Source organism: Apium graveolens, chromosome 8 (genome assembly GCF_009905375.1).
Source record: "Apium graveolens cultivar Ventura chromosome 8, ASM990537v1, whole genome shotgun sequence".
In the NCBI taxonomy this organism is placed as follows: Eukaryota; Viridiplantae; Streptophyta; class Magnoliopsida; order Apiales; family Apiaceae; genus Apium; species Apium graveolens.
Genome location: NC_133654.1, coordinates 74,949,107 through 74,974,756, shown reverse-complemented (window position 1 = coordinate 74,974,756; position 25,650 = coordinate 74,949,107). Strand labels below are relative to the sequence as shown.

Sequence of the window (25,650 nt, the reverse complement as noted above, 5' to 3'; positions counted from 1 at the left end):
CCATGGTTAGATTAAGACAAAACAAATGAGTATAAAACTCAGCAAGTAACTATATACCAGTTCTACAATATTAAATCTCAATATACTTTGAACCAACTAGGGCATTCTATTTTAATTAATCTAGGTGGCAGATTTCCATTTTTTTTCTTTAGGATAAGGAAAGGTATCTGAAGAATAGTAGGGCTTTCAAGAAACAAGGCTCGAAACAGGACGAAAGCCGACATTCATCAAAAATCATTATAGGATCAAAATAGATCTTTCGATAGAGGAAAGCAACAGTATTTCAAGATAGAATCAATCATATGATCAACAATTTCAAGAATCAGGGTTCTCGAGCTTTAAGCTCCATAATAACATAATCAAATCTTTTCAAGGCAATATAAACCATTTTCATTTCCAAAATCAATTTACTGAATAAAAGTTTCAGTTCCCTTTTAAATAATCAATTAGAACCCTTGATTGGATCACTTTATCTTTCCATTTCATTATATACGGGTGATCAGCCCGTATCGACCTCCATTCCGGTCTTTAAGGTACCAATCGGCATAATTTCAGCCTTAAATTGGACTAGTCCCACTAGCCTCTTACTATGACTGGACTAGTCCCACTAGCCTCTTACGTCTCAATCCAATCCATCAGGAATTCATTTGGAAAACCTTGAGTTGGAAAAACAAATAGGTTTTCTAAAATTCATTTTATCATTACCAAGCATTTGAAATCATTCAGACTCTTTCAAGTCGAAACTCATTCTTAAATCGGATTTTAAAGAAACAAAGTTCAGGGAGTGAATCAAAGATACGCGAGGAATAATTCACAAGAATTTTGTGCCAAGGATAACAAGGCACCAAATTAGAAGGATAAACATTGATTTAGGGGTCAATAGGGTGATCAAGAGAAACAGAATATAATTAAACAGGGTTAACCAAGATAATCAATAGGTTCAATATGATTCATGGCATTATAGGTAACTTGAACAGAAAGGTCAGGTTATCAATGAGTGAAATCAATAGGCTTATCAATAACAGGTTATCAAGAACAGGGATTCTTTAAATCAATAACAGGGTTTCATAAAATATGGGTCTCATAAAACTAGGGTTTCATGCTTAAACAGTTCAATACTCTACATGGTATGAACAACATTTCCTTTATAATCATTTACACAAGTAATCAGAGTTACTTGCCTGAATTTGCTTTCCTGAGGGTTGAACTACTGCCACCTAGTAAATCCTTTCATTTCCTAGCCTGAATGCCCTCACGCTCCGAATCTACAATAAAACCAAAATCTTAATTAGATTCCCAACTCTCGTTCCCGGAACGATCACACTATACGATAACTCGATTATATCCTTGACTCGAGCATACGAATATCATAAAAACCAAGTAATTTGACTTTCATTCCTTATGGCCTATTCGTCCCTATCACACAAAATTAACCAAATTCTCACTTTAACTCACATACATACACACAACTCATTCAAAGCTATTAAAGTATCATCCTTCTTCATTTTAATCATAAAAATTTGAGCCAAATCATACATACTTGCGCGCATGCAATTCAATTTTAACTTATCATGATATCAAACACTTTATCTTTATCAAGTAAGCCAACTAAGTTTCTTAACACAATCGAGTTTCACCTAAATCACAACATGCATCCATTCATTCATCAAATTAGTCCCTTTTTAACTTAATTTAATTCGGCAAAACTCAATGTTACTTCTCAAGGACAAATCAATGACATGCACATCTTGATCCTCTTTAAAACTAGCATGCAATCACTTTTAGGCCATTTATACTTAGTGTTTACCAAGATTATCTCACAAAAATCAATTTCCTTTCTTATTAACACAAAAATTCGAACCTAAACTTAGCATGCAACAATAATTTCATTCCTTTTTAATCTAATAACAATCCATCATCATTTTAAACAAGTTAATTCAAATCAAACTACTTTAAAGATTAAAACCATTCGGCCTTTTTCAAAAACAATCATGCAACTTGATATTCTTAATCCTTGAATCACAAATCCACCTATATTTCAACATGAAATCAATGACTCATGCATTTCAATATAATCAACTTGATTTCCTTAAAATAGTAAGGGCCATTCGGCCTTTTAATCAAAACACAACATGCAAACATAAATAAGTGATCTTAAAGTTCTAGAGCTCAGTTTTTAACATCATAGCTCACCACCGGTTCACCGGAGTTCATCACCGGTGGCAACCACGAAACCCCCGATTTCTCAAAAGAAATGCATCAACACCACATGCAAACTGATTTCAGCACAATAATCATAGGATACGAACTAATCAAGCAAGCCCTCGGTTCTTGGCTAAAAACTGAACCCAAAAACACACACACACTTCGGTATGCAAGTCTAATCACACACATGCACATACTTCTACCTATACATAAGTGTTTAGCAAGAAGAATTAGGGATGATTGATGAGTTTGATCAAGGAAAAAAGAGGTATACCGAGAGAGATTGAAGAGAGAGCCGAGAGAGAGTTGTTCGAGTGAGAGAGAGAGAGAGAGTGAAAGAAAAGAGGAGAGAAAAGAGTGAGTGCACGGAAAAGAAAGAAGAAAATGGGGAGGAAGGAGTAATTTATACTCCACCAACACAAGGGCAAAATGGTAATCTAATAACTCCCTTTTTAATTTGCACTTTCTTTCTCTTTTTACTCAAATACAACGAAATTCAAAATAAAAATATTTCTCTCTCGGAAAGTCGAGGATTATTGAAAATGACAATTTTAACACGTAGGTCTAGAAATTAGCACTCATAATAAGAATTTGAGCGAACGGTTGATTTTATATGAATTTTGCAAACTTGCTTTAATAAATACAATTTTCACATAAAATTGATTTAAAAATGCAAAGATCAACAGTCAAATTCTCTTATTATTTTTAAAAAGTCTCTAGGATCATTACGAAGGTAACAAAACAAATCCCATATTTTTATCCTTCTCGGATGATTTTATAAAAATGCGCGAAGGTTAATTAAACCTTTACTTAAATCACGTAATTCCTTTAAAATTCACAAAATTGACACAGAACACATAGTCATGCACACAGTCAAGCAATCACACACATATAGTCACATAATGACTCAGGTATGATCATAGAATCTATCCCTCTTTAATCCTTATCCTCTTTTACGAGTACCGGGTCACGTTCAGCCTGACGGCCCGACGCTCAGCGTTTCGATTACGATTCTCATTATCTTTGCCAATCAACACGTCTCTTAAGACGAAATACTTTATTCATTCACTTCACATATAACTCTCATTTTATATTATATAATTTCCATATTAGGACGGGTTCCGTTCTACCTGACGGCCCGACACCAAGCTTAATTTCTACGCTGACTCTTTAAATTGGAACGTTTTTATTCACGCTCCTAAACTCTAGTATACAGATAAGACAAATAATCATCACTTAGTCACATAATTATAATCTCATCACATAACACATACTTTATTTTCTTAATTACGACGCAAAATTCTCAGTCATTACATTACATGCATTCATGTTTGTGACTTTGTGTTTAATAGCATTTTTTTTATTAGTCCGTATGTTGTTGCGTGTTTATTGCCAATAGATTTAGGATATCTTTTGATTAGATTTATCACTTCCTCGTATTTCATGCATGTATCGTTCTTTCAGTACATCACTTTTGTCTTGCATCTGTTCGTTTCCTCTTCAATCACTAACTCTTCAGTTCTCTTCTCTATTTAAACCTATCTTATTCACCTATTCGTTTTCTTATTCACCTACTCTCTCCTAAAAACACTCAAACCTTTTTCATCTCTCTTCTACTTTCTCAATCTTTATCCATGGCACGTAAATGGACTCCATTCACCCGTTCTCGATCCGCCTCTCAAAGAACCCCAGCCGATGGAGCCTCGGGCTCAAAGCGTTAAAGAGTCGGTAAATTGGAATCTGAAGCGTCTAGCGGAGCATCTGAAAGTTCTTTTGAACGACATGCAAAAGAAAATGTTTCGAAGGTGATGTCAAAGTTAATTTTGAAGGAACGCCTGTGTGATTTGGATCTTTTGAAGAAAGACGGTATTGTGGAATTGTTTGAGTCAGTTGACTGTTCGTCGTTGTTGTCGCCCCCAGAGGTTATTTATCCCGAGTTAGTGAAAGAATTTTATGCCAAGCTTCGTATTCTGGATGGTAATATTGTGTTCTCGGAGGTGCAAGGGAATCCGATTTGTTTTAAAGTTGATCTACTCGCAAGGCTTACAGGCATTTCTGACAAGGGAATTTGTCCTTCAACTACTCATCAAGCTTTTCAAGATATCCCCGGCCTTCAGTACGAGGAACAGCTCAAAGTTATTCTTGGCGACAATTTCGTTTCAGTATTTGTCAAACCTCTGGTAAATAATTTAACCGCAGTCTCTCTTGTATTGTTTCAATTATTTCATACAAACGTACTTCCTCGCAAATCTGGTCGTGATAGGGTAACCTTCCAAGATTCTATTCTTATGTCTGTTTTTATAAAAAAGATCCAGTGTGATATTGTTTTGTTAATTATAACAAATATGAGTCATTGTGTCAACCATGGTTCTATATATTTACCGTACCCTGGTCTTCTGTCTCGTGTGTTTGAATACTTTCGTGCGTTGACCCCTACTTCTGTGTCTGACAAAATTTCGGTTGTTTTTGATTTGTCAGTGTTAACCTTGAATGGTTTAATTGTTTCTGAGTCAAATGAGTTAGTTTTTGATGATTCTCATAGGAATGTTGGTGGAATTCCTAAGTCCCCAAACTATGCGTCTGACCCCTTTGATCAGCCTACAAACACTTTGCTTAATTCCTTGTTGATTAAATTAAATGAAAATTCTGCCGCTTTGGCTAATATTAATCAACAATTTGCGTCTCTTGAGACTTTGGGTTCGCTAACCTCACGGTTAGTATGATGCATGCTTCGTTTGAGTTATTTCGTAAGTTTGTTTGTTCTTCCTTGGATTCGATCAATGCAAAGCTATCTATTTTGCATGCTTCTGATGTTAAGTTATCTAAGACTCTGGACTTTGAGTTTGGAACCCTTCAAGAGGGTCTGGTTTCCTCGGCTAAGGCCTGGGAAAAAGAGTTTGTAAAGCCGTTCTTTAAGTTGGGCTCCGAAACAAAGTTTGTGTCGCAGGCAAAGGGAAAGGCAAGGCTCCAGTTGATATTGATGACGACTCTGACTGAGGCCCTTTTATGATAAGGGGGAGAAGTTTGTATTTTGTTTTAAGACATTTGGTTTATTTAAGACTATATGTTATACATGCTCCTGATGTTCTTGTGATGCTTTAAACTTTGATTGTGTGTTTGAATGTTAAGACAACTGGACACCCTGGTTGAATGGGTGGGTTGTTCTTATGATGGTTTATTTGAGACTGTTTCTTTTATATATTTTTGTATATTGTCTCATTTATGTATCTGTTGCATATATCTGTTAAACTGCATTATATTCTGTTATATCTAACTCTATTTTACAGGCCTTTAGTGTTTTTGATAGGGGGCATTTATGCTTTCTTTGTCATCATCATAAAAGGGGGAGAATGTTAATTTACGTGTTTATGATGATAAGGGTTCTTAACAACAGAATGTAGAAAACAGATTGGAAACATCCGAGATCATAGCAATGCTTATCAGACTGCAACTTGTTCAGACTTTTCAGGAGTTTATCTTGCAGTATTTAGGTTGTTAGGGTTTGTGTATATCTTGTTTATCTGGATAAATCTTATCTCAAACAAACCCTATCTTATAAACCAAGTTTGAATTATTCAAAACTTATCTTTTACTTGGTTTATCTTTTTCAAACAACTAACAGATTAGTTTCTCAAGTATTCATTCAAATATTTTCAAACAAACTTGTTTTCAAATCTTATCTATCTTATCCTTTGTTTGAAAATAAATTTGTTAGAACTTTGCCTATAAATATAACTCACTATTTCAGATTTGTGGCTAATGTTTTCACGTCAATCTTTTATTATCTGAAAATACCTTCTTGTTCTTTATACCCGAGATATACATCCAGTTAAACAAGAAGCCTAGTTTGAGTTGTAATATTTCTCATTTTATTCTTGTATCTAAAAGGTGTATTATATCACTTGTCCCGGGTTGTGGGAGTTTGATTACAAGAGGAAGGCCAAGTAGTTGTGTGCTAGGGAAATGTTTCTTTCAAGTGGGTCAAGTTTGTAATCAAGGAAAGTTTGTAAGTACTTTGTTTTAAGTGAATATAATACATTCTCTATGCTAGTTGGCATAGGAACTTGGATGTAGGCCATAGACTACGTGTAGGGGCCGAACCAAGTGAAAACTTATGGTGTTTTTACTTATAGAGTTTTTTCAGCATTCTACATTTTAATTACTGCTATTTACACTCTGTAGTTAATTGAGACTGTCCCATACATTGTCTCATTTGTAAAAGGACTGTCCCATTTGCATAAGAGACTGTATCATTTGCTTTGATAGTTAAAATATAATATTATCTATTAAGCCATTGAATTTCAGGAGGGGAAAATAACTTGTGGCAATGTAATACAGGAGGAAGCAAACAATAAGGTCAATTAGTGAAGGGTTAAAACAATGGGGAATTCACTAGCCTTTTTTATATCAGCTATTGTAATTGGAGTTTTTCATGGGGAACGTTGCGGATTAACCATCAATCACTCACAAACTGAAAAAGCAGAGAGACCATATTTTTCAACTTTCACGTTCACTAAAGCTGGCATATGTCACTCGTACTTTGCACTGTGAAGAGAACTTTCGATATTTGGCAACTGATAAAGAATAACAAGTCGAAAGAGTGTTAATAGTCTTATTATCAATGCCATAAGCTTCATTATCCATTTGGATCTTTATTTAAATAAAAAAGCACCATCAATTTATCCAAAAGTGTGCATCAACTGATTTTTCTCTTAAAGTTGATTTATTATAATCAAGAAAAAGTTGGTTTTTGGAAGCGAAATTAAACTGAAGGTACCAGTGATAAGATGATGATTAGCAAGAGTTGAAACTTGTTAAATGCAAAAGAAAAAGTTGGTTTTTGGAAGCGAAATTAAACTGAAGGTACCAGTGATAAGATGATGATTAGCAAGGGTTGAAACTTGTTAAATGCAACTCTAGTAGAACATCATTGTAAAAGTTCTTGCATTTTCTGGAAAAAACCATCAATATAAGAATTCTCAAACCCCTTCTGCAGCAGAAGCTCTCTAAACTTGCCATGGTTTTGTTTTACCTCCTTCCCAACTTTACTGTCAATATCCATCACTAATTGTATAGCCTCGCAAACTGCAAGTCTAGTAAACATGCCATCTTCTTCTTTCTCTACCTCCACTCCCAATTTTAAATCTCTGCTCATCATCCTTGCATTGATAAATTGATCGCCCACGCTTGGTAGCAGTACTAATTGGCATTCATTAAGCAAGCCCTCCGACAAAGATCCATATCCGCAATGGGTAACAAAGCACCCCACAGATGGGTGTGCCAATATTAGTTGCTGCTGAATCCATCCTCCATCTACTACACCTCTTCCTTGAATCCTTTCAGCAAAACCTTCGGGCAATGCTGCATCTATAATCTCTGCGCCAAATGGTGGTCGTAGGGCAGCCAAAAAGGGAAGACCGGTAAGCTCAAATCCCAGTACCAGTTCTTGAAACTGATCTGTTCTTAAAACACACTCGCTTCCAAATGTGCAGAAAATGACTGACTTTGGCTTGCACCCGCCCAGCCACTTTGCCCATTTTTCATCAAGTTTTAAAGTTGGTGGCTCTGGCACAACTGGCCCTGCAAGTAGAATAGGCTTCTTGAAATGATTTTGAACATATTCGCAGTACGGACCTTCTAATTCTCGACAAGTTTTGAAAGCAACGGCATCACATTCAGTGTAAGAGCTCAAAATGCGTTCAAAGAATGATATGTCTTTGCCAAATTCTCTTCCACCTTGATCAATCATTTGGCGAGCTTCATGGGCGTACAGCCTGATCATTGATGTAAGAGGAAATCCTTCAGGAGGTTCCATCAAACCAGTTTCTGTCAGTTGTATATTCTTGAGAGTTCTCAAGTATGCTGTAACTGCAGAGCTTAGGGTGCAATAATAAATAGTCTTAATACCTAAATGGCGAGCCATGGATGGCAACCAATGGGTGAAGTCAAAGAAAACAAAATGGGGTTTGAGTTCTTTAAGAGAAGCTTCAATTATGGGCTGTGTCATGTCCATGGCAGTCATAAGATTAGGCTGCATGGGATAGGTAATATCAGCGGTTGTTTCTGAATGAGGAGGGAGGCCTTCAACATGTGGGACAGTGATCGGTATGAAAACAATGAGGTCTCGGTGAAGATTAAATTGTTCCAACTTGTGAAGTGTTTTGGAGGTTACAAAGAAGAAGATTTTATGGCCTCTTTCCGCAAGTTTGTTGGAAAGATGAAGAAAAGTAGTAAGATGACCCATCGCAAACCATGGATACATTGCTATAAGAAAAGATTTGTCATCCATTTTGTTTGAAGGGACGGTTAGATAACCAATTCTAGCAACTTAGATCAACCTTGTATCTTTGGGAGAAAACCTGAAAAAACCAAAATGATGATGAACTCATTAAGAAACAATATATTACCCCATAATAATACTCCCTTAAATTTACAAAATATATATTTCTGAAACAAATTTCTCTGTAGCATAAACAAAGTGCTCCCAGGTTATGTTAATCAAATGTATATTTAAAGTGATGATCAAATGAATATGTTTAGTGATGATCAGTGGTTATTGCCTTTCCAAGAACCACTAATTGTATTGACATAAATCTATCCAACAAAGAAGCCAACGTGCATTTTCAGTGATGCAATTGTAAGAAATTTGATAATAGCATGGAAAATTAACATTTAAAAAATATATAGTGCAGAGGAAATAATACCGAGAATGACGGATACACTGATCAGATAGTAGTAAATGAAAAGAGTAAGGACAGAGGAGTGTTGTGCACAATGTTAGTGATACAGCAATTCCAATGGCAAGAATTACCCACCTAAGTCTGCCTCTAAAATCTTCAAAATATATTGAATTACTTGATAGCAGAGGATAGATATATGTAACAGAGAGAAGAGATATATTTGAGGAGCTAAGCTCTGAGGTCAGGCTACTTACAAGGTGGCTACGTGGAACTGTGCATGTTCTATTTTGCTATGTGGGATATTTGGATGGAAGAGGATGATGCAAGCCTATTATAAATGTGCATATAAGATCAATAATGCTACCTTTCTATTTTTTTTTTCCTAGTGTATTTTAAATTTTATGAAAATATGCATCTGCGTTAATAACATCTGTCCTTGAGAACATGAAGAGCAAGAATAAACTTATAGATTCGATTTTGCAAAGGCTGTGTGGATCATGAAATTTTCAATCTTTTAGGTTGTACTCTTACGATTTCTATGTACTATCGATACATTCCCCCTGGTTATGAAAGAGTTTCTTATGTAGAAATTACAAATTGATTGCTTTTTATGTCAAATTTCTTTGCCTTGAAATTGCAAGTACTTTGCATTTCTTAAATCATAACTTTGGGCTTCAATATTATCTCACAATAATATTGAAAATATATAAAGGAATGTAGCTAGGTAAAGGTAAATGCATACTAATTTTTACATATCAAATATCTTAAATCATACACTTTCCTACATATGCAGTCACTCAGAGCTTATTTTTGTACCAGTAGACACCACTTTTCTGGTCTCCATTCTCCTCTGCCTCCACATACAAACATTCTTTAGCTTCTCTCCACATAGCCTTGTAAAATGGAGTGTCATCATAATGATAGTAATCCCCCAAGACGGGCTTGATGGCTTCGGACGCCTCCTGGGAGTGATAATGAGGGATGCTAGAAATGAGATGGTGAAGCACATGAGTATCAGCTATGTGGTGGAACACTTTGTTTAAAATTCCATAGTTCCTGTCTACCGTGGCCAGCGCACCCCTCAACCAGTCCCACTCGGACGAGTCATAGTGAGGCAACGAGAGATGAGTGTGATGCAGTAGAGTTATCATCACAAGGAATCCATTTGCTACATGTAATGGTGCACCATAGACTAAGAAAATCCATGAAAGTCCTTTGACTGCAGCAATTCGGTATAGGCCATAGCCAGCAGCAAAAACACCGATATCAGATAGTATAATTTGAGCACGCTCACGTTTAGAATAAATAGGACTGTAGGGGTCAAAGTGGGATGCAAAGCGGTCATATGATCGTCCGGCTATGTTCACAATTAAGTAAAGAGGCCATCCTAAAATGAGGGTAAATGCAATAATAAAGGTTCTGCCAAGAGGGTTGTTGAAGTGATGATAATATGATCTAATTGTGTTCTTGAATCTGGGGACATGATTTTCATCCCGGTCAAGAGAATTAGTGTTTGCATGGTGGCGACGATGACTGATCTTCCAAGAAAAATAAGGTACGAGGAGAAGCGAATGTAGAACAAAGCCAAGAGTGTCATTTAGCCAATGAAAGTCACTAAACGCCTGGTGGCCGCATTCATGAGCCACCACCCATACGGCAAACATAAAACAACCTTGGACAAACACGTAGGCAGCCCATGCAAGGTACGAGAGGGGCAGGGGAAGGAGGGGAATGTAGGTTTTGGCAATGTAGTACAGGAGGAAACACACAATAAGGTCGAAAAAGAGGTAGGATGATGAACGAATCAACGAGCTATTGAAACAATGTGGTGGAATAGCCTTCTTGATATCAGCTATTGTAAATGGTGGCTTTTGATGAGGAACGCGGTGGATTAATTTGCGATCAACAGTCTTGTGTTGATCATCGGACACTGGCATTCGTCCGCCTTTACCCATTTTTGATATTGCTTTAGAATACAAAGCTAGCAAAGTGGATGGTGTATTTGATTGTGTTGGAGTTGGACGATGAAGTTCACAGCTAGAAGAAGGTGTAATATTTGTAGTGGTGCAACATATGCACCAGTCAACAGTCTCAGAGTGGTGCAAAATAGAAGAGTTATACTTATTAGTACGCCACAACTGACTTGAGACTTGAGAGCACAGAACGCCGTTGACTGATTGGAGTAACATAGTAATGGTTGAAGCTTCAAGTCCTTGTTGGAATTTGGACCATGAGCCTTTCACTACTCTAATATATACTGATAGTGTAAATGTAGATTCAAATACAAATGTAATCCTAGTATTTTAAAGCGACTTTGGATTACAGCACGCCAGGAATCGAAAATACCAGCGGATCAAATCAAAATCTTTCCCCGAATATATCAGGATTGAGTGCTCATCTCGGAGAGAGCACGTACTAAGGGCCTTTTGGCAGTAAATAAGTAACTTATTAACTTATAAATCTTATTTGTAAACCCAATTTATTAGCTAAATTCATAATGTATAAACTATTAATGATGTATTTTTTCTCAATTTATTTTGATTTTTTATTTTTTATTAACTTTTATATTAAAATATATGTTTATAAATATTATTTAAATTTAAAATTCACGAATTTATAAAATTTTGTTTAAAAAATATTTATTTTAGTTCATTCAAGTTTAAAAAAATTGACTTATAAGTAAATTATTCAAACACTAATATAACTTATAATTTTTTATCTACTTATCACTTATAAATTATTTATCTATTTTAAGTCATAGTTTTAAATAATAAATTATTTATTTTAAAAAATTTCAAACCTACACTAAAATCGAATCAAGTGAATCAACACCTTCTTATACATTAGTCTTTCGTTCTTTAATATATTTGATGGCCAATACTATTGAAAAATATTAAAGTTTCTGGGAAAAAATTATTTTTATCCCTTTTGATGACTATTCCTGATCTTTAAATATTAGCAACAATTATATCTTTTTTTTAGTAAGAATTATATGTATTTAATATTGAGAAATTACCAAAAAAATACTATTTTTCTAAGTTTGCTAGGGAATTTACTATCTTTTGAATTTTTTTACAAAAATAAAATTTGAAACCAAAATCAACCACATCTACGACTCTTTTTACGTTAAGTAAAAAAGTACTAAAAATTTGGTTGCAACGGGTAAAATTGGTCGTAACGGATTGCAAAATCGTATTTTTATAAAAAAAATTAGTAAAATAGTATTTTAACAAATTAAAACTTTTTTGATCATATTTATATAAAAAAGAACTTCAAAAAAATATATTTTTTTAAAAAATATCTTTCATATTATTTCTGCCTGTCTTTCAAACTGTAGTTTGGTGGCGCTAAACAATGCAGGCATATGTTAGTCGACAAGGTGCTGACTTAATAGCGAAAACTGATTTAATTCCGATTAATTTGAAAATGTAAAATGTATAAACCCTTGTTGAATGTTGTACCGCGCATGACACAACCAAAATACAAACTCATTAAGTCTCAAAATGATATAAATAAACAGTAGCCGTCAACCAGGAGCGGAAGGACAATAACACTAGTAGAGTGCATACAAGTACATGTTGTACTGCTGCTACAAATACGCCAAATTCAAGTGGACAATATGATATCTGCACGTTCAAAAACTCAAGGCTGGCGGGCGCTATAGACCATACCAGGCAGCATTATTAGTCAATCAAACAAGTAGTATTATTCATCTCTTGCAGTATCAGCTCTCTTATAAATACTCAAACCTTCTACAATCACTTACCATCACTCAAACAAATTCAGCAACCAAAAACAACAACATCTTATTATCTCTTTCGAGTACAATGGGTGCCGGTGGGCGCATGTCTACTGCTCCGCCTAATGGCAAAAAGACCCAAACAGAAGCACTTAAACGCGCTCCTCATGAAAAACCTCCCTTCACCATAGGTGACCTTAAAAAAGCCATTCCACCCCATTGCTTCGAAAAATCTCTAGTCACGTCTTTCCGCTACCTCATTCAAGATCTCCTCATGGCCTACGCCCTCTACTATGTTGCCACTACTTATATTGACCAATACCTTCCACATCCTCTCAACTACTTGGGTTGGGCAGCTTACATTGCTGTCCAAGGCTGTGTCTTAACGGGGGCCTGGGTCGTAGGCCATGAATGCGATCATGATGCCTTCAGCGATTATGGCTGGATCAATGACCTTGTTGGCCTTGTTGTTCACTCTTCTCTTATGGTTCCTTATTTCTCTTGGAAAATTAGTCATCGTCGTCACCATGCTAACACTCAGTCCCTTGAAAATGATGAGGTCTACGTTACAAGATTTAGGTACAACATCCGAAACTACTACAAAGTCCTCAACAATCCAGTTGGACGTGTTCTTGTGTGGGTTACCACACTCCTCATAGGCTTCCCTTTATACTTGATGTTCAATGTTTCAGGACACAAATATGAGAGATGGACTTCACACTACGATCCCCACAGCCCTCTCTACACTGAACGTGAACGCAAACAGATCATCATTTCTGATGTTGCCATTCTTGCTGTCATCTTTGGACTATACCGTCTCGTATTGATCAAAGGATTTGCGTGGGTTTTCTGTGTTTACGGAGGTCCTTTGCTAGTTGTTAACGGATGGTTCACATTGATCACGATCCTCAATCATACTCATCCTTCCGTGCCTTACTATGATTCAACCGAATGGGATTGGTTGAGGGGAGCTCTTTGTACTGTTGACAGAGACTACGGAATTTTGAACAAGGTGTTCCACAATGTCTGCAATGCTCATGTCTGTCACCATATTTTCTCCATGATCCCACATTATCATGGACTCGAGGCAACCGAAGCACTGAAGCCAGTACTTGGAGACTACTATCAGTATGATTGGACTCCGATTCTTAAGGCCATGTACAGAGAAATGAAGGAGTGCATTTACGTCCAGAAAGATGAAGGGGAGACTAAAGGAGTCTACTGGTACAGAAAGGAACTGTGATTTAGTGAGAAAAAAAAAATATTAATTAGTTTCTGTACTTGTCATGATGCAGTTTCTTACAAATTACAATTCCTTGCTAGAATATCGTAGATTCAGATAGTTTGTTGTTCATGTCTTAATAAAGATTATTAGTTCACAAAAACCCAATAGTGGATCATACCATACACTTGTATTAGAATCACAGTGTAATACCATGTTACCTTAAAATTTTGTTACATATATGATCATAGCGCAGTATGCATCAAATTAAGAGAGAGCGTAGTACTAATCTTTTTGGTAACTGTCAGTTACTTTCTTTTCTATTATTGAAATTATGAAACCTAACAACCTTGTCTTAATACTCCCTCCATCTCATATTATGTGTCACATTTTCTTTTATAGAAGTCAAATTTACCGACTTTTGACTAACAATTAAATATTACTCATATATTATTTCAAAAAACTAAAAATTATATATTAAAGTAGATCAAATCTACTTTCCGGTGATGTAACTTTTTTAGTTTGTTCAATTATAAATTATTAATAAATTTCAGTCAAACTTAAGTCAGTTTGACCGGCACAAATTCAAAGAAGACACATAATATATTATGAGATTGAGGGAGTACAATTCTAAACTTGAATTCGAGTGGAAAAGGAATAGAATTTTTTTTAAAAAGTCACATCTTTAAAAACTTTTCAGAATATAAAAGTATGAATACAATGAAAATTTAGTTTATTCTTGAGATTATGAAGCAAAAAACTGATTATAGTGTAATTTTTTGAAAAATGTTATCTACAACTTTGAGTGACAAAATATGAGAAAATCACCTTTTCATCTTTTTCCCATTCTCAATGACACTTGATTTTCGCCAACTCATCTTAAGGATAACAATGTTAATGCCGCAGTTGGCAATTTATAATGTGCTCTGTCCTGTATTTTCATGTTATACAGACCAGGAGGAAGTCGAAGTTTGGAATTTCATGTCATACAGACCAGGACGTCGAAGTTTGGAAAACCGACAAATCTGTTCTGTAAGTGGGTGGATTTCATTTTGTTGCTCAGCTGGGTTAACTCTCTCTATCTGGTGATAATAGAGAATCATTGGCTAGTCCAGAGTTCTACGAAATTCTTATGGACATCAACAGAGGACACACTATGACACCAAAAAATGTGGCAACAGACATAACAATGGATAATGATAACCGACAGATCGAGGGATAATGCACAATAAGTTTTACAGAATCCCCATCTGTAATAGGGTAAAAACTGAGTGACACTGAACATTTTTCTCAAGACACTTCCAACAACTTGAGAAAATCATGCCATAAACTATTACATGGACCAGAAAGTTAAACCATAAGGACTCTGCTTCCAAGATTGCTAAAATGGAAGTCATGGAGCCAATATACTACAATATATATGACTGTAGTGCATAACACAGCTCAGTCATTACCTGATTATCTTCGCCGTTAACCACAGTAGAAAAGGTTAAACGTCTTTGGACAATCTTCCAGTAGTTAAGATGCGGTCCAACTTCTAAAACAGTTTGGTAGAGCAACCGCATATCAGTTGACAATGAACTATTGACAAAGTAGGACTCTTTTAGGTACTATCAACAAGATAGGAAAGACTAAATGACATGAAACAGACATTCTATACTTGGCCATGTTAGGACACATGCAAAGGGACATGATAAATATATGGTAATTTATTCCAAGTGCAGCATCAGCCTACGTCGAATAGCCTCCATAGCCAGTCAGATTGTCAACAAGATAATCATAATTTGCACCAGGTCCATAATCAAACCCAACACCCATTGATGCTGTTTGGTTTGGAGCAGAGTTAACATTTGGAGCAGCATCCTTCAAATTGGATTTCGCCCTTCCCTTGACAGAGCGCTTATCACGTGGAGCAGCAGTAAGCCTACCCATCTGCTTTTGCAGATCAGCAAGTGAGTCATTGCCAACCTTTCCTTCCTTCCCTTTGGGACTCTTCTTTCCGTCAACAAGCTTGAGCTCCAACCTATATAGTGCGCAAGCGTCACACTTACTGATCTCATATTCAAAGAGGTGCCACTCGAGATTTTCCATAGGTTGAGGATCCATATAATAGGATCTCTTCAATCCACCAAACTCATTCATCACCTGCTTCCTTGACTCATGCCAACCCCGTCCCTTATAATCAGGAAGAGACCTCTGCTTCCGATTTCCACTCTCAAAAGCTCTACGAGGCTTATCAAAAAAGAGCCATTCCCTAATAATTTCACCCTCAAGAACTGTTAGATCGAAGAGCTCTGCAATCACATGAAAGACTCAAAAGAGTTACTAAAAGGCTTAAAGAAACAACAAAAATAGATTACCAACTACATTCATTTAACACATCACTGCCTGGAACAAAATAGCGGAACATATAAAATGCACAACGGTAAGAACATACCGGGAACATTCCACGGGGATCTTGCAGTAGCAGCCCCTTCACATACTGGAACACCAACATCTTTACCCTCTGTTTTCGCTTTAAGAGCTGAAAATAACACACTATCCTTCAAACCAATGCCCCCAGGACGCAGGACAGGAGTCATACCAGGACTACCTTCCATTGGTGCAAGAGCTCCATGAAAGGTACTGCAGTAGTCTTGATAGTCTTCATTCCACCCTTGAGCTGGCCTTGGACAGTCCCACAGTGCACATTTTGGTCCAAGAAAAGCAGAAGGTGGAGGGCAGATACTCGGAAGAAAAATAGGTATCTGAGGTAAAATATCTTCATTACAAAAAGCAGTACCATCAAACCCAGTAACGAAAGTCTGCCCAATATCATGATGCATATCAAATGCATAATAGTCCAACTGCGGTGGAACAGCCATGTTATTAACTCCCATACCATTAGCTCTCGCATTATTAGCTCCTGAAGGAGATCCTTTGAATTGATCAACCAAGTCAAACCCTTGCTGCTGTGGCACATTTGAAATATCAAAATCCTGAAATAATTTGTGCATTTTTCATTTAGTCAAAAACTTTGCCTCAGGCAAAAATAAAGCAATAGTAAATTTTCACATAGGAAAAAGCTGTAGAGTAGGAAAAGAATAGCAGCTAGAAGGGTTAATACAGAAAACTTAGTAACACATACATTTCAAGAGTGTGCAAAAAGAAATTCCTTTTCAAGATTGAGATGCTTGTAACGATAAAATTAAGTTTTAAGTGCAAATTAAAAAAACATCCGAGCTGAGTATGTGATATCCAAATATATCCTCAGTAACAATAACTTGGCACAAGGCTGGTAAGCATTACTGCATCGGCATTCTAATTAAACAATCACAAAATAAGTTATAATAAAAATAGCTTTTATATTCTTTGTAAATCATGTTGTCTCCGAGCGTTGTTTCTTTCTATTTAATTGCATCTATTTAATAGCTAATTTGATTAACGGTCCAAGTTCAAACTCAATCAAAGTCAATTATGTTGGTTTAACAATGATCGAGTTATTCTACTAGTCTGAACTCTTGTATGCAAGACATGTTTAAAAAAACTCCCATTTTATAATAAAACTTCTCGATACTGAGCTAATTTCTGGTTTGCAAGGAAAACCTCCTACCACTACAACCATGTATGAACATCAGAATACCAATGTAGATACCAGATACGTCATTAGCCTATAAAAATAGAAGAGACAAATACCACATTGAATCACTGAGATGTGCAGGTGCCACTATAAATTGTCAGACACTCTATAACTTAGTTGTAATTTCAGCAGCTTCTAGGCTACATCAACCGCAAGATAATAATTTCTTGTTATAATCCAACATGGACAACTTTTTCCCAGAGATTCATATCTCTAATCATACAAAGAAGATGGACAACTTTTTCCCAGAGATTCATATCTCTAATCATATAAAGAAGATAGTATACATTTAGGTAGTGGAAAACAATAAGCAACCTTTTGCAGTTGTGCATGTGTGATTGTGTAACATTTAAATTTTCCACACGTCTTATAACAGATCTTGGTAAAACCACAAGTACAGCATCATGGAACATAAAAAGATCAGAAATTTAAGTAAAGTTGCATCAAACAATATCAAATCAAACAACCTGTTGGTGAACAAAATTGTTGTCAACCTTCTGCCCAACGGGCCCATCTGGATCCTGCTTTGTTGGCCCTAACCCACTTGTTGCATCATCTTCTTCCTCACGAAGCTGTAGCACCAATCTTTCAATTTCAGAAGAGACCAACCCCAAACTATCACTACCCTGTAGAAACATCAACACCGTTATTTGCAATAGCTGCACATATATGACATCAGCAACATCGTCACTTTAGATTAAAAGGTAGTTGCATATTCCCTGTCCTAAACATCTTCACATCTCGAATTACAATTTCAAAAAACACAAACCCACAGATCTATATAACATATATTCAAATTTCAGAAAAAGAATAAACACACAAAAGTACACATCGACTACTTCCAATGTAGCTTTTTTCAAATACATCTTTTGTTTAGGCAAGTCTTTCAAAGACAACCTCATTATACAGTAAAAAGATATCCATACACACTTAAAAAATAAACACCATATCCTCCGCCCACCCGCACAGTCACATATGAGACAATTTCAATAACTATGAACCAAGGGACTTCACCAAAACCTGAAAAGAGGAAGCAGGTGAAGGCTGATTAAGTTCTGATTTCCACTCTTTGAGCATCTGATGAACTTGATTCTCCAACAACATTACATCATTCGACCGACTCTCTTTCCTCGCAGATTGAAGATCAGAAAACATCCCCTGGAGATCATCCACACGATTCTTCGCCCTATCCTTAAACACCTGGTGCCCCGTTACACCATTCTTCTTCGTACCCTTCCTCATCTCACAAACCTTAATTATTTACCTGCACAATCAAACACCAACCCCATCACTAAATACACAAATCAAACAACAAAAAACACAACATTCCTGCACAAACCCACCAAAAATCACATCAATAACCCCATCATTCCCTACCCAAAAACCCTTTTATCAAAAAATAAAACTTTTTGCACAAACCCAACAAATTTCACATCAGTAATCACATGAGTTCCTAATCAAAAACCCTAATTTAGGGCACAAATAAAACACACCTATTTGCACAAAGCCACAAAAAATCCTGCTACCCAAAAACCCTAATTTAACAAAAATCACACCTTTCTGTAGAAACCCAATAAAAATCACATGAACAATCACAAAATAACCTACACAAAAACCCTAATTTAACATAAAGCATACCTTTTTGCACAAACCCAACAAAAATCACACAAATTGCAAACCAAAAAAACTAATTAAACATAAAGGGCAGGCCTAAAACAACTTAAAAGGCTCAAATACAAGTACATATTAAAAAAGCAAACAGATTAGATCAAATTAGTAACCATCTCAAGAGATACATAATTATGTAAGTATAAATAAATTGCAGAGAGAGTAAAGGGAGAGAGAGAGAGAGAGAGAGAGAGAGAGAGAGAAGAAGACTACTTGGGATGGAGTTGTGTGTCTCTGTGTGTGTGTCGTTCCACCGCAAGACCAGACTGGGTGGGGGTGGAATAATTTTAACACACCATTTTCTACACCCCCTTCTTTTATTTATTCTTGCATACATGTAATTTTATTATTTTGTTTTCGTCAGATTCCCATTTGTTTTTTTTTTTTGAATAACCCATTTGGTTTTTAGAAATTGTTTAACAAAATATAATAATTTACTATAAATGAATTTCTTTTCCAATTAAAAAAACTCGCACATCCTGTGAGAAAAGCAGATACAGTCACGCAAAGACACAAAGAGGTGTTGCGTAATCAAATTTAAGTTTTTCAAGCCGTTCTAAAATAAATATTTATTAAAAAAAATCTTTAATAAAAGAGTTAATTGCACTGTCGTGGCCAGAAGTATAAATTTTTTGCATTTTATTGGCGATTTTTGCAAATTCTACATTTTGTTAGCTCCAACTAACAATATTCAAAGAGATGAGTGACTTCCGTCAATTGAGCTTGCCGAAATTTAATTTGCAGGGATATTACGGTCTAATTCCTACTTTTTTAATATGTATTAGCTATATATACATTCATAAATAATATGATAATGATGTATCCCCGAATCGTTTTATATGAATAATGGGTTGAAATTAAGTGTTGTTTGGACGATTAATTCATTGACCGTTGCTTCAGCTACCTTCACCATAGTAATGAAATGTTCATACTTGATAATTTCAAGATATAATGAATTAGCCATCCTAATGAACAACGTCATTTTTTTTCTTCCATAGGGTGTAGTTCACTTTGTCAAAAACATGAATCTTGATATTGCTAAGTTTCCGTGCACTCATACTTCCAAGATCTAACATGTTGACTTTAAGATTTTGCTCTGATACCACTTGTTAGGTATGGAGTGTAACATAGAGGGGGGTGAATGTATTTCCTTAATTATCTTGATTTTACTTTCTTGAAAATTAGATAGTGTTTAGGCTTTGGAACTTAACAGCTAGATATTAATTTGTAGTGATAAATAATTGAATGTAAAAGACACAAGTTATCAAAACTCACTTGATTTATATTCAAATCAAATTTGTTGTGCTACAAATTCGTGTTCTTGAATAATAAGAACTCGGCTACTTCTCTTGAGAGACTACAAGATTTCTCTGTTTTGTTAGATCTAAACAAAGGACATGTGGCATGTTTTATAGAGCAACATGCACGACTTACAAAGATTACACTAAAATGGACTAACGCATATTCTAAAGTCTATTTGTATATTTCAACATTAAGTGTAGCAAATATTCATACAATCTATCAGGTCTGTAACCCTCCTTTGTCCTGTTCATCTTGACCCTTAACCTTGCATTCTTCAATCTGCATTTGTAGACTTTCCAATTCAATGATAGAATTATTTGTTGACTGATAATCTGGGATCGTCAAGTTGTCTGTATTCTGAATTTTGAAGCTAGATCTATTTTACTGTATAGAGAAGTCACATATCGATATGTAAATTGACTTATCGATATCTTTACTTCTCTATAAGTATTATGACTTGTTAAGATCTCCAGTTCTCTACAAGTAGATTGACTTGTCGATATCTCCAGTTCTCTACATAGAATTTTGACTTGTCGATATCTTCAGTTCTCTACAAATAGATTTTGACTTGTCGGTATGTCCAGTTCTCTACAAGTAGATTTTGACTTGTCGACAAACATCTCTATACATCTTGATCTGTAACTTGTCGATACGTGACTTAGAACATTTTTCCAAATTATTCAATTCCAAGCTTCTATACTTCTCTCTGAGGCATGATCATGATTGATCTTATTCCAGAGTTTATTCCTTAACTTGATGGATGTTCATAGAAAAATCCTTCAGTCTAATATTCTTGACACTTTTACAGACTCAAAAAATACAAATAAAAAATATAATAAGATTATCCTACAACTGATTCTTAGAGTTGTCAAAGTAACTTAGTCTTGTTATGTACAGACATGTTTTGCACAACACTTATTTACGGTCTATGAAGATTATGTTGAATAAATCCTTAACATATTGTCAGGACAAAAACTTCCAATTTTGTAATTTATGCTCTATTAATAAAAGTCATCGCTTGCCATTTTTGACTTCTTTTATTCGTAGTGTTAAACCACTTGAATTTGTATATAAGGGATCCCTTTCCCGTCTTGTCTATTGATCAAAAGTCATATTATATTGTATTTGTAGATCATTACACTAAAAACTCATGGCTATATCCCATCAAACATAAAAGTGTTCCCATACTGAAACTATCTGAATATCCCATATGGAAGGTGAGGATGACTATATTTCTGGAAGCTACAGATCCAGAATATCTTGACAGAATCAATGAAGGACCTCACAAGCCAACAAAACTCGTTGTTGTAGTTGCAGGTGAAGCATCAAAGTCTGTACCAAAGGAGAAGAGTGATTACACTGTTGAAGATATCGCATCAATTGCTAAGGATGCTAAGGTACGACACTTGCTGCATAGTGCCATTGATAATGTAATGTCAAACAGGGTAATTAACTACAAGACTGCAAAGGAGATATGGGATGTCTTGGAGACAAGATGCAAGGGAACTGATTCGATTAAGAAGAACATGAAGACTATACTCACTCAAGAGTATGAACACTTTGACTCAAAGCCTAATGAGTCATTGACTGATTTATATGACAGATTTGTCAAACTCTTGAATGATTTGTCACTAGTTGATAAGGAGTATGATCTTGAAGATTCAAATCTTAAATTCCTGTTAGTTCTTCCTGAAAGTTGGGATTTGAAGGCCATAATTATAAGAGACAACTATAATTTTGAAGAAACAACTCTTGATGAAATTTATGGCATGCTCAAGACTTATGAACTTGAGATGGAACAAAGAAGCAAGAGGAAAGGAGAAAAGTCAAGGACAGTTACTCTTAAGGCTGAGGAAGAATCCCCCAAAGCAGTTACCTCAAGGAAAGGCAAGGGAAAAGCGCTCATCACAAAGTCTGATACTGAGTCATCAAGTTCTGATAGTGATGATGACTCAGAAACTGAAAGCTTGCCTCAGATGGATGCTGATGAAGAGATGATGAAGTTGTGTGCTCTTATGGTGAAAGGAATCACAAGGATTGCATACAGAAAGTTCAGGAAGGGAAAGAAGTTTTCCAGGAAAGGTGCAAGTTCTGATAAGAAGAGTTTCATAAAATCTGAAGGCAAAGGAGGGAAGTCTGACAGAGGAGATTACATAAATGTCAAATGCTACAACTGTGGTGAGAAAGGCCACATATCTCCTGATTGCTAGAAAGTGAAGAGTAACAAAGGCAAGGCTCTTATCACAAAGAAGAAAAGCTGGACAGACACTTCAGATTCTGAAAGTGAGGTTAATTATGCCTTGATGGCAAATGCTGATAGCAGTTCTGAAGCTGCTGAGTTAAAGGTACCTCAAACTACTTATGTCTTTCATACTGATGATATTAATGAGTTGAGAAGATATCTTAAAACCATGTTCATTAGTCATAGAGATCAAACTTTAACATGTGAAAGATTAACTTCTGAAAATCTTTCCTGTAAAAAGAGGAATGATTATTTAGAAAAAGAGTTAGTCATGTTCCATCAAACTCAAAAAGATAGAGATGATGCTTTCTATGTTAGGGATGAAGTACTTAAACTGAATGAATCTCTAAAAACTGAATTAGAAAAGGAAAGAGAGATTATCAGGACTTGGACTGACTTTGGCAGAACAACTCAGAATTTATTAAGTAGTGGAAACTGGAAAGAGGGTTTAGGTTATGGAGATGATAAGAATGATAAAAGAACTGTAGAAATTAAGCCTATAGTTGTTAAACAAAAGCCAAAGGTAAAACCTGTTAGGTTTGTAGCTGTAAAGTCTGATACTGAGAAATCAGAAGTTAAAGAGGAATTAACTTCCGACAAACTAAAACAGGAAAAGCCAACTGAAGTTAACATAGGCTTAATGACAAAGAAGCAGCTTAAGCATAAGCTGAAAGATGTTAAGAATGTAAACAAGGTAAAGTCACCTAGGAAAAATAGGAATGGAAAGGAAGGTGTGAATAAAAGCAATGATTATAAGCCTGTTCCTAATGCTCCTAGAAAAACATGTCATAACTGTGGAAGTTCTAACCATCTGGCTTCTTTTTGCAGGAAGAATAAGAACATAAACTCCTTACTTTCAAAGTCAGGAGTTAAGAGTCAGTCTGTTAGATATAGGCCACAAAATCCTTGTTTTCATTGTGGTAGTTTATGGCATTCCATTTATACTTGTAAGGAATATCATAGTTTGTACTATGATTATTATCAAATAAAACCTTCTTTAAAGAAAGTTAGCATTGTTCCTTCTAGTGTAAGTTCTGATACAAAGTCTGATAGTGTAAATGCTGATAAGAAAAATGTTAACATAAACTCTGATGCTAAATCCGCTGCAAATGTTAACAAACTTAATAAGGTCAAAGGATCCAAGCAAGTTTGGGTTCTTAAAACTAATCATTAGTGGTCTTTGTGATTGCAGGGCAACAGGAAAAACATCTTAGTTCTGGACAGTGGATGTTCAGGACATATGACTGGAAATAAAGCCCTGCTATCAGACTTTATGGAGAAAGCTGGCCCAAGTGTTTCTTATGGAGATGGCAACATTGGAAAAATACTGGGATATGGCAATATCAATCTTGGGAATGTCATCATTAAAGAAGTAGCTCTGGTCTCAGGACTTAAACACAATCTGCTGAGTGTTAGTCAAATCTGTGACAGAGGTTATCATGTGGATTTCTTTGAAGAACACTGTGAAGTTGTAAGCAAATCTACAGGCAAAGTTGTTCTGAAAGGATACAGGCATGGTAACATTTATGAAGCCAAGCTTTCAACAAGTACTGATGGTTCTGCAATCTGTCTGTTGAGTAGAGTATCAATTGAAGAAAGCTGGAATTGGCACAAGAAACTCTCTCATTTAAATTTCAACAATATAAATGAATTAGTCAAGAAAGATCTTGTGAGAGGACTGCCAAAATCAGTATTTGCTCCTGATGGCCTTTGTGATTCATGTCAGAAGGCAAAACAAAGAAATATTCATTCAAGAGCAAGACCGAATCATCAATTCTTGAGCCTTATCATCTACTACATGTAGATCTATTTGGTCCAGTGAATGTCATGTCTATTGCAAAGAAGAAATATGTTATGGCCATAGTGGATGAGTTCACCAGATACACATGGGTGTATTTCTTGCACACAAAAAGTGAAACTGCATCTATCTTGATTGATCATGTCAAGCAACTGGATAAATTGGTCAAAGATTCTATGAAGATAATAAGAAGTGATAATGGCACTGAGTTCAAGAATTTGATCATGGAAAAGTTCTGCAAAGACCATAGAATAAAGCAGGAATTTTCTGCTCTTGGAACTCCACAGTAAAATGGAGTTGTTGAAAGAAAGAATAGAACCCTTAATGAAGTTGCACGAACTATGCTTGATGAAGCAAAGCTACCAACCTATTTTTGGGCTGAAGCTGTGCAGACTGCTTGTTTTACTCAGAATGCAACACTCATTAACAAGCATGGAAAGACACCATATGAGATGGTGAAGAAAAAGAAGCCAAATCTGAAGTATTTTCATGTATTTGGATGCAAGTGTTTTGTTCTTAAGACTCATCCTGAACAGCTATCCAAATTTGATTTAAAAGCTGATGAAGAAATTTTTGTTGGATATCCACTTTCCACAAAAGCCTTCAGAGTCTACAATTTAAGAACAAGGGTTGTCATGGAATCTATCAATGTCTCCTTTGATGATAAGAAAATTACTGGACTTGAAGATTTCAATGATCATGATCAGCTGAGATTTGAAAATGAAGACTTAAATTCTGATACTGGAAATCCTGACAGTCTAAATCCTGATACTGCAAACTCTGCTGGATTAACCTCTGATGTTATTGAAACTGTGATGACTACGCCAAAGGAAGATGCACTTATGCAGGGGGAGCATACTGAAGATACAACCATATCTCAAGAAGCACCAGAACATGCAACTGGCTCTTCAAGTTCTGATTCATCAAGTTCTGATAAGCCAAGTTCTGATAATTCTGAAAACTTAAATTCTGAAGGATCCAACTCAGAGAGCATAGTTTCAAGGGGAGCATCAGAAAATATTGATGAAGATAGCATGGATCATGGGGGAGCATCCAGTTCTAGAGAAAATCTTCCATCTGCAAGGAAGTGGACTAAATCACATACACCTGACTTAATTATTGGAAATCCTGATGCAGGTGTCAGAACTAGAACAGCTACTTCAAGTGAATGTCTC

The 25,650-nt window shown here is 35.7% G+C and overlaps 4 protein-coding genes across 4 annotated transcripts; 1 reads left to right on the top strand and 3 right to left on the bottom strand.

Moving 5' to 3' along the window:
- Nucleotides 1-7,077: 7,077 nt before the first annotated feature.
- On the bottom strand, nt 7,078-8,575 carry LOC141678536 (cyanidin 3-O-galactoside 2''-O-xylosyltransferase FGGT1-like). The gene has a single exon (XM_074484884.1). The coding sequence runs from the start codon at nt 8,492-8,494 to the stop codon at nt 7,133-7,135; it is 1,362 nt and encodes a 453-aa protein (XP_074340985.1). The 5' UTR covers nt 8,495-8,575; the 3' UTR covers nt 7,078-7,132.
- Nucleotides 8,576-9,484: 909 nt separating this feature from the next.
- Nucleotides 9,485-10,922, bottom strand: LOC141676834 (delta(12)-fatty-acid desaturase FAD2-like). Its single transcript, XM_074482555.1, has one exon. The coding sequence runs from the start codon at nt 10,838-10,840 to the stop codon at nt 9,683-9,685; it is 1,158 nt and encodes a 385-aa protein (XP_074338656.1). The 5' UTR covers nt 10,841-10,922; the 3' UTR covers nt 9,485-9,682.
- A 1,715-nt stretch (nt 10,923-12,637) lies between these two features.
- On the top strand, nt 12,638-14,082 carry LOC141676573 (delta(12) fatty acid desaturase FAD2-like). The gene has a single exon (XM_074482247.1). The coding sequence runs from the start codon at nt 12,713-12,715 to the stop codon at nt 13,865-13,867; it is 1,155 nt and encodes a 384-aa protein (XP_074338348.1). The 5' UTR covers nt 12,638-12,712; the 3' UTR covers nt 13,868-14,082.
- Nucleotides 14,083-15,040: 958 nt separating this feature from the next.
- On the bottom strand, nt 15,041-19,489 carry LOC141677331 (transcription factor VOZ1-like). Its single transcript, XM_074483212.1, has 5 exons — nt 19,347-19,489; nt 18,486-18,729; nt 17,933-18,091; nt 16,284-16,824; nt 15,041-16,140 (listed from the first exon to the last, which is right to left on the bottom strand). The coding sequence occupies exons 2-5, from the start codon at nt 18,705-18,707 to the stop codon at nt 15,578-15,580; spliced, it is 1,485 nt and encodes a 494-aa protein (XP_074339313.1). The 5' UTR covers nt 18,708-18,729; nt 19,347-19,489; the 3' UTR covers nt 15,041-15,577.
- Between the last annotated feature and the right edge of the window lie 6,161 nt (nt 19,490-25,650).

What these genes read in the sequence shown, in the direction of transcription:
- LOC141677331 (XM_074483212.1), bottom strand. Translation starts at nt 18,707, where the DNA reads ATGAGGAAGGGTACGAAGAAGAATGGTGTAACGGGGCACCAGGTGTTT. An exon ending in CACCTGCTTCCTCTTTTCAG is followed by an intron (nt 18,092 to 18,485) that starts GTTTTGGTGAAG and finishes ATGTTTCTACAG; the next exon opens with GGTAGTGATAGTTTGGGGTT. An exon ending in ACAATTTTGTTCACCAACAG is followed by an intron (nt 16,825 to 17,932) that starts GTTGTTTGATTT and finishes AAATTATTTCAG; the next exon opens with GATTTTGATATTTCAAATGT.
- LOC141676834 (XM_074482555.1), bottom strand. Translation starts at nt 10,840, where the DNA reads ATGGGTAAAGGCGGACGAATGCCAGTGTCCGATGATCAACACAAGACT.
- LOC141678536 (XM_074484884.1), bottom strand. Translation starts at nt 8,494, where the DNA reads ATGGATGACAAATCTTTTCTTATAGCAATGTATCCATGGTTTGCGATG.
- LOC141676573 (XM_074482247.1), top strand. Translation starts at nt 12,713, where the DNA reads ATGGGTGCCGGTGGGCGCATGTCTACTGCTCCGCCTAATGGCAAAAAG.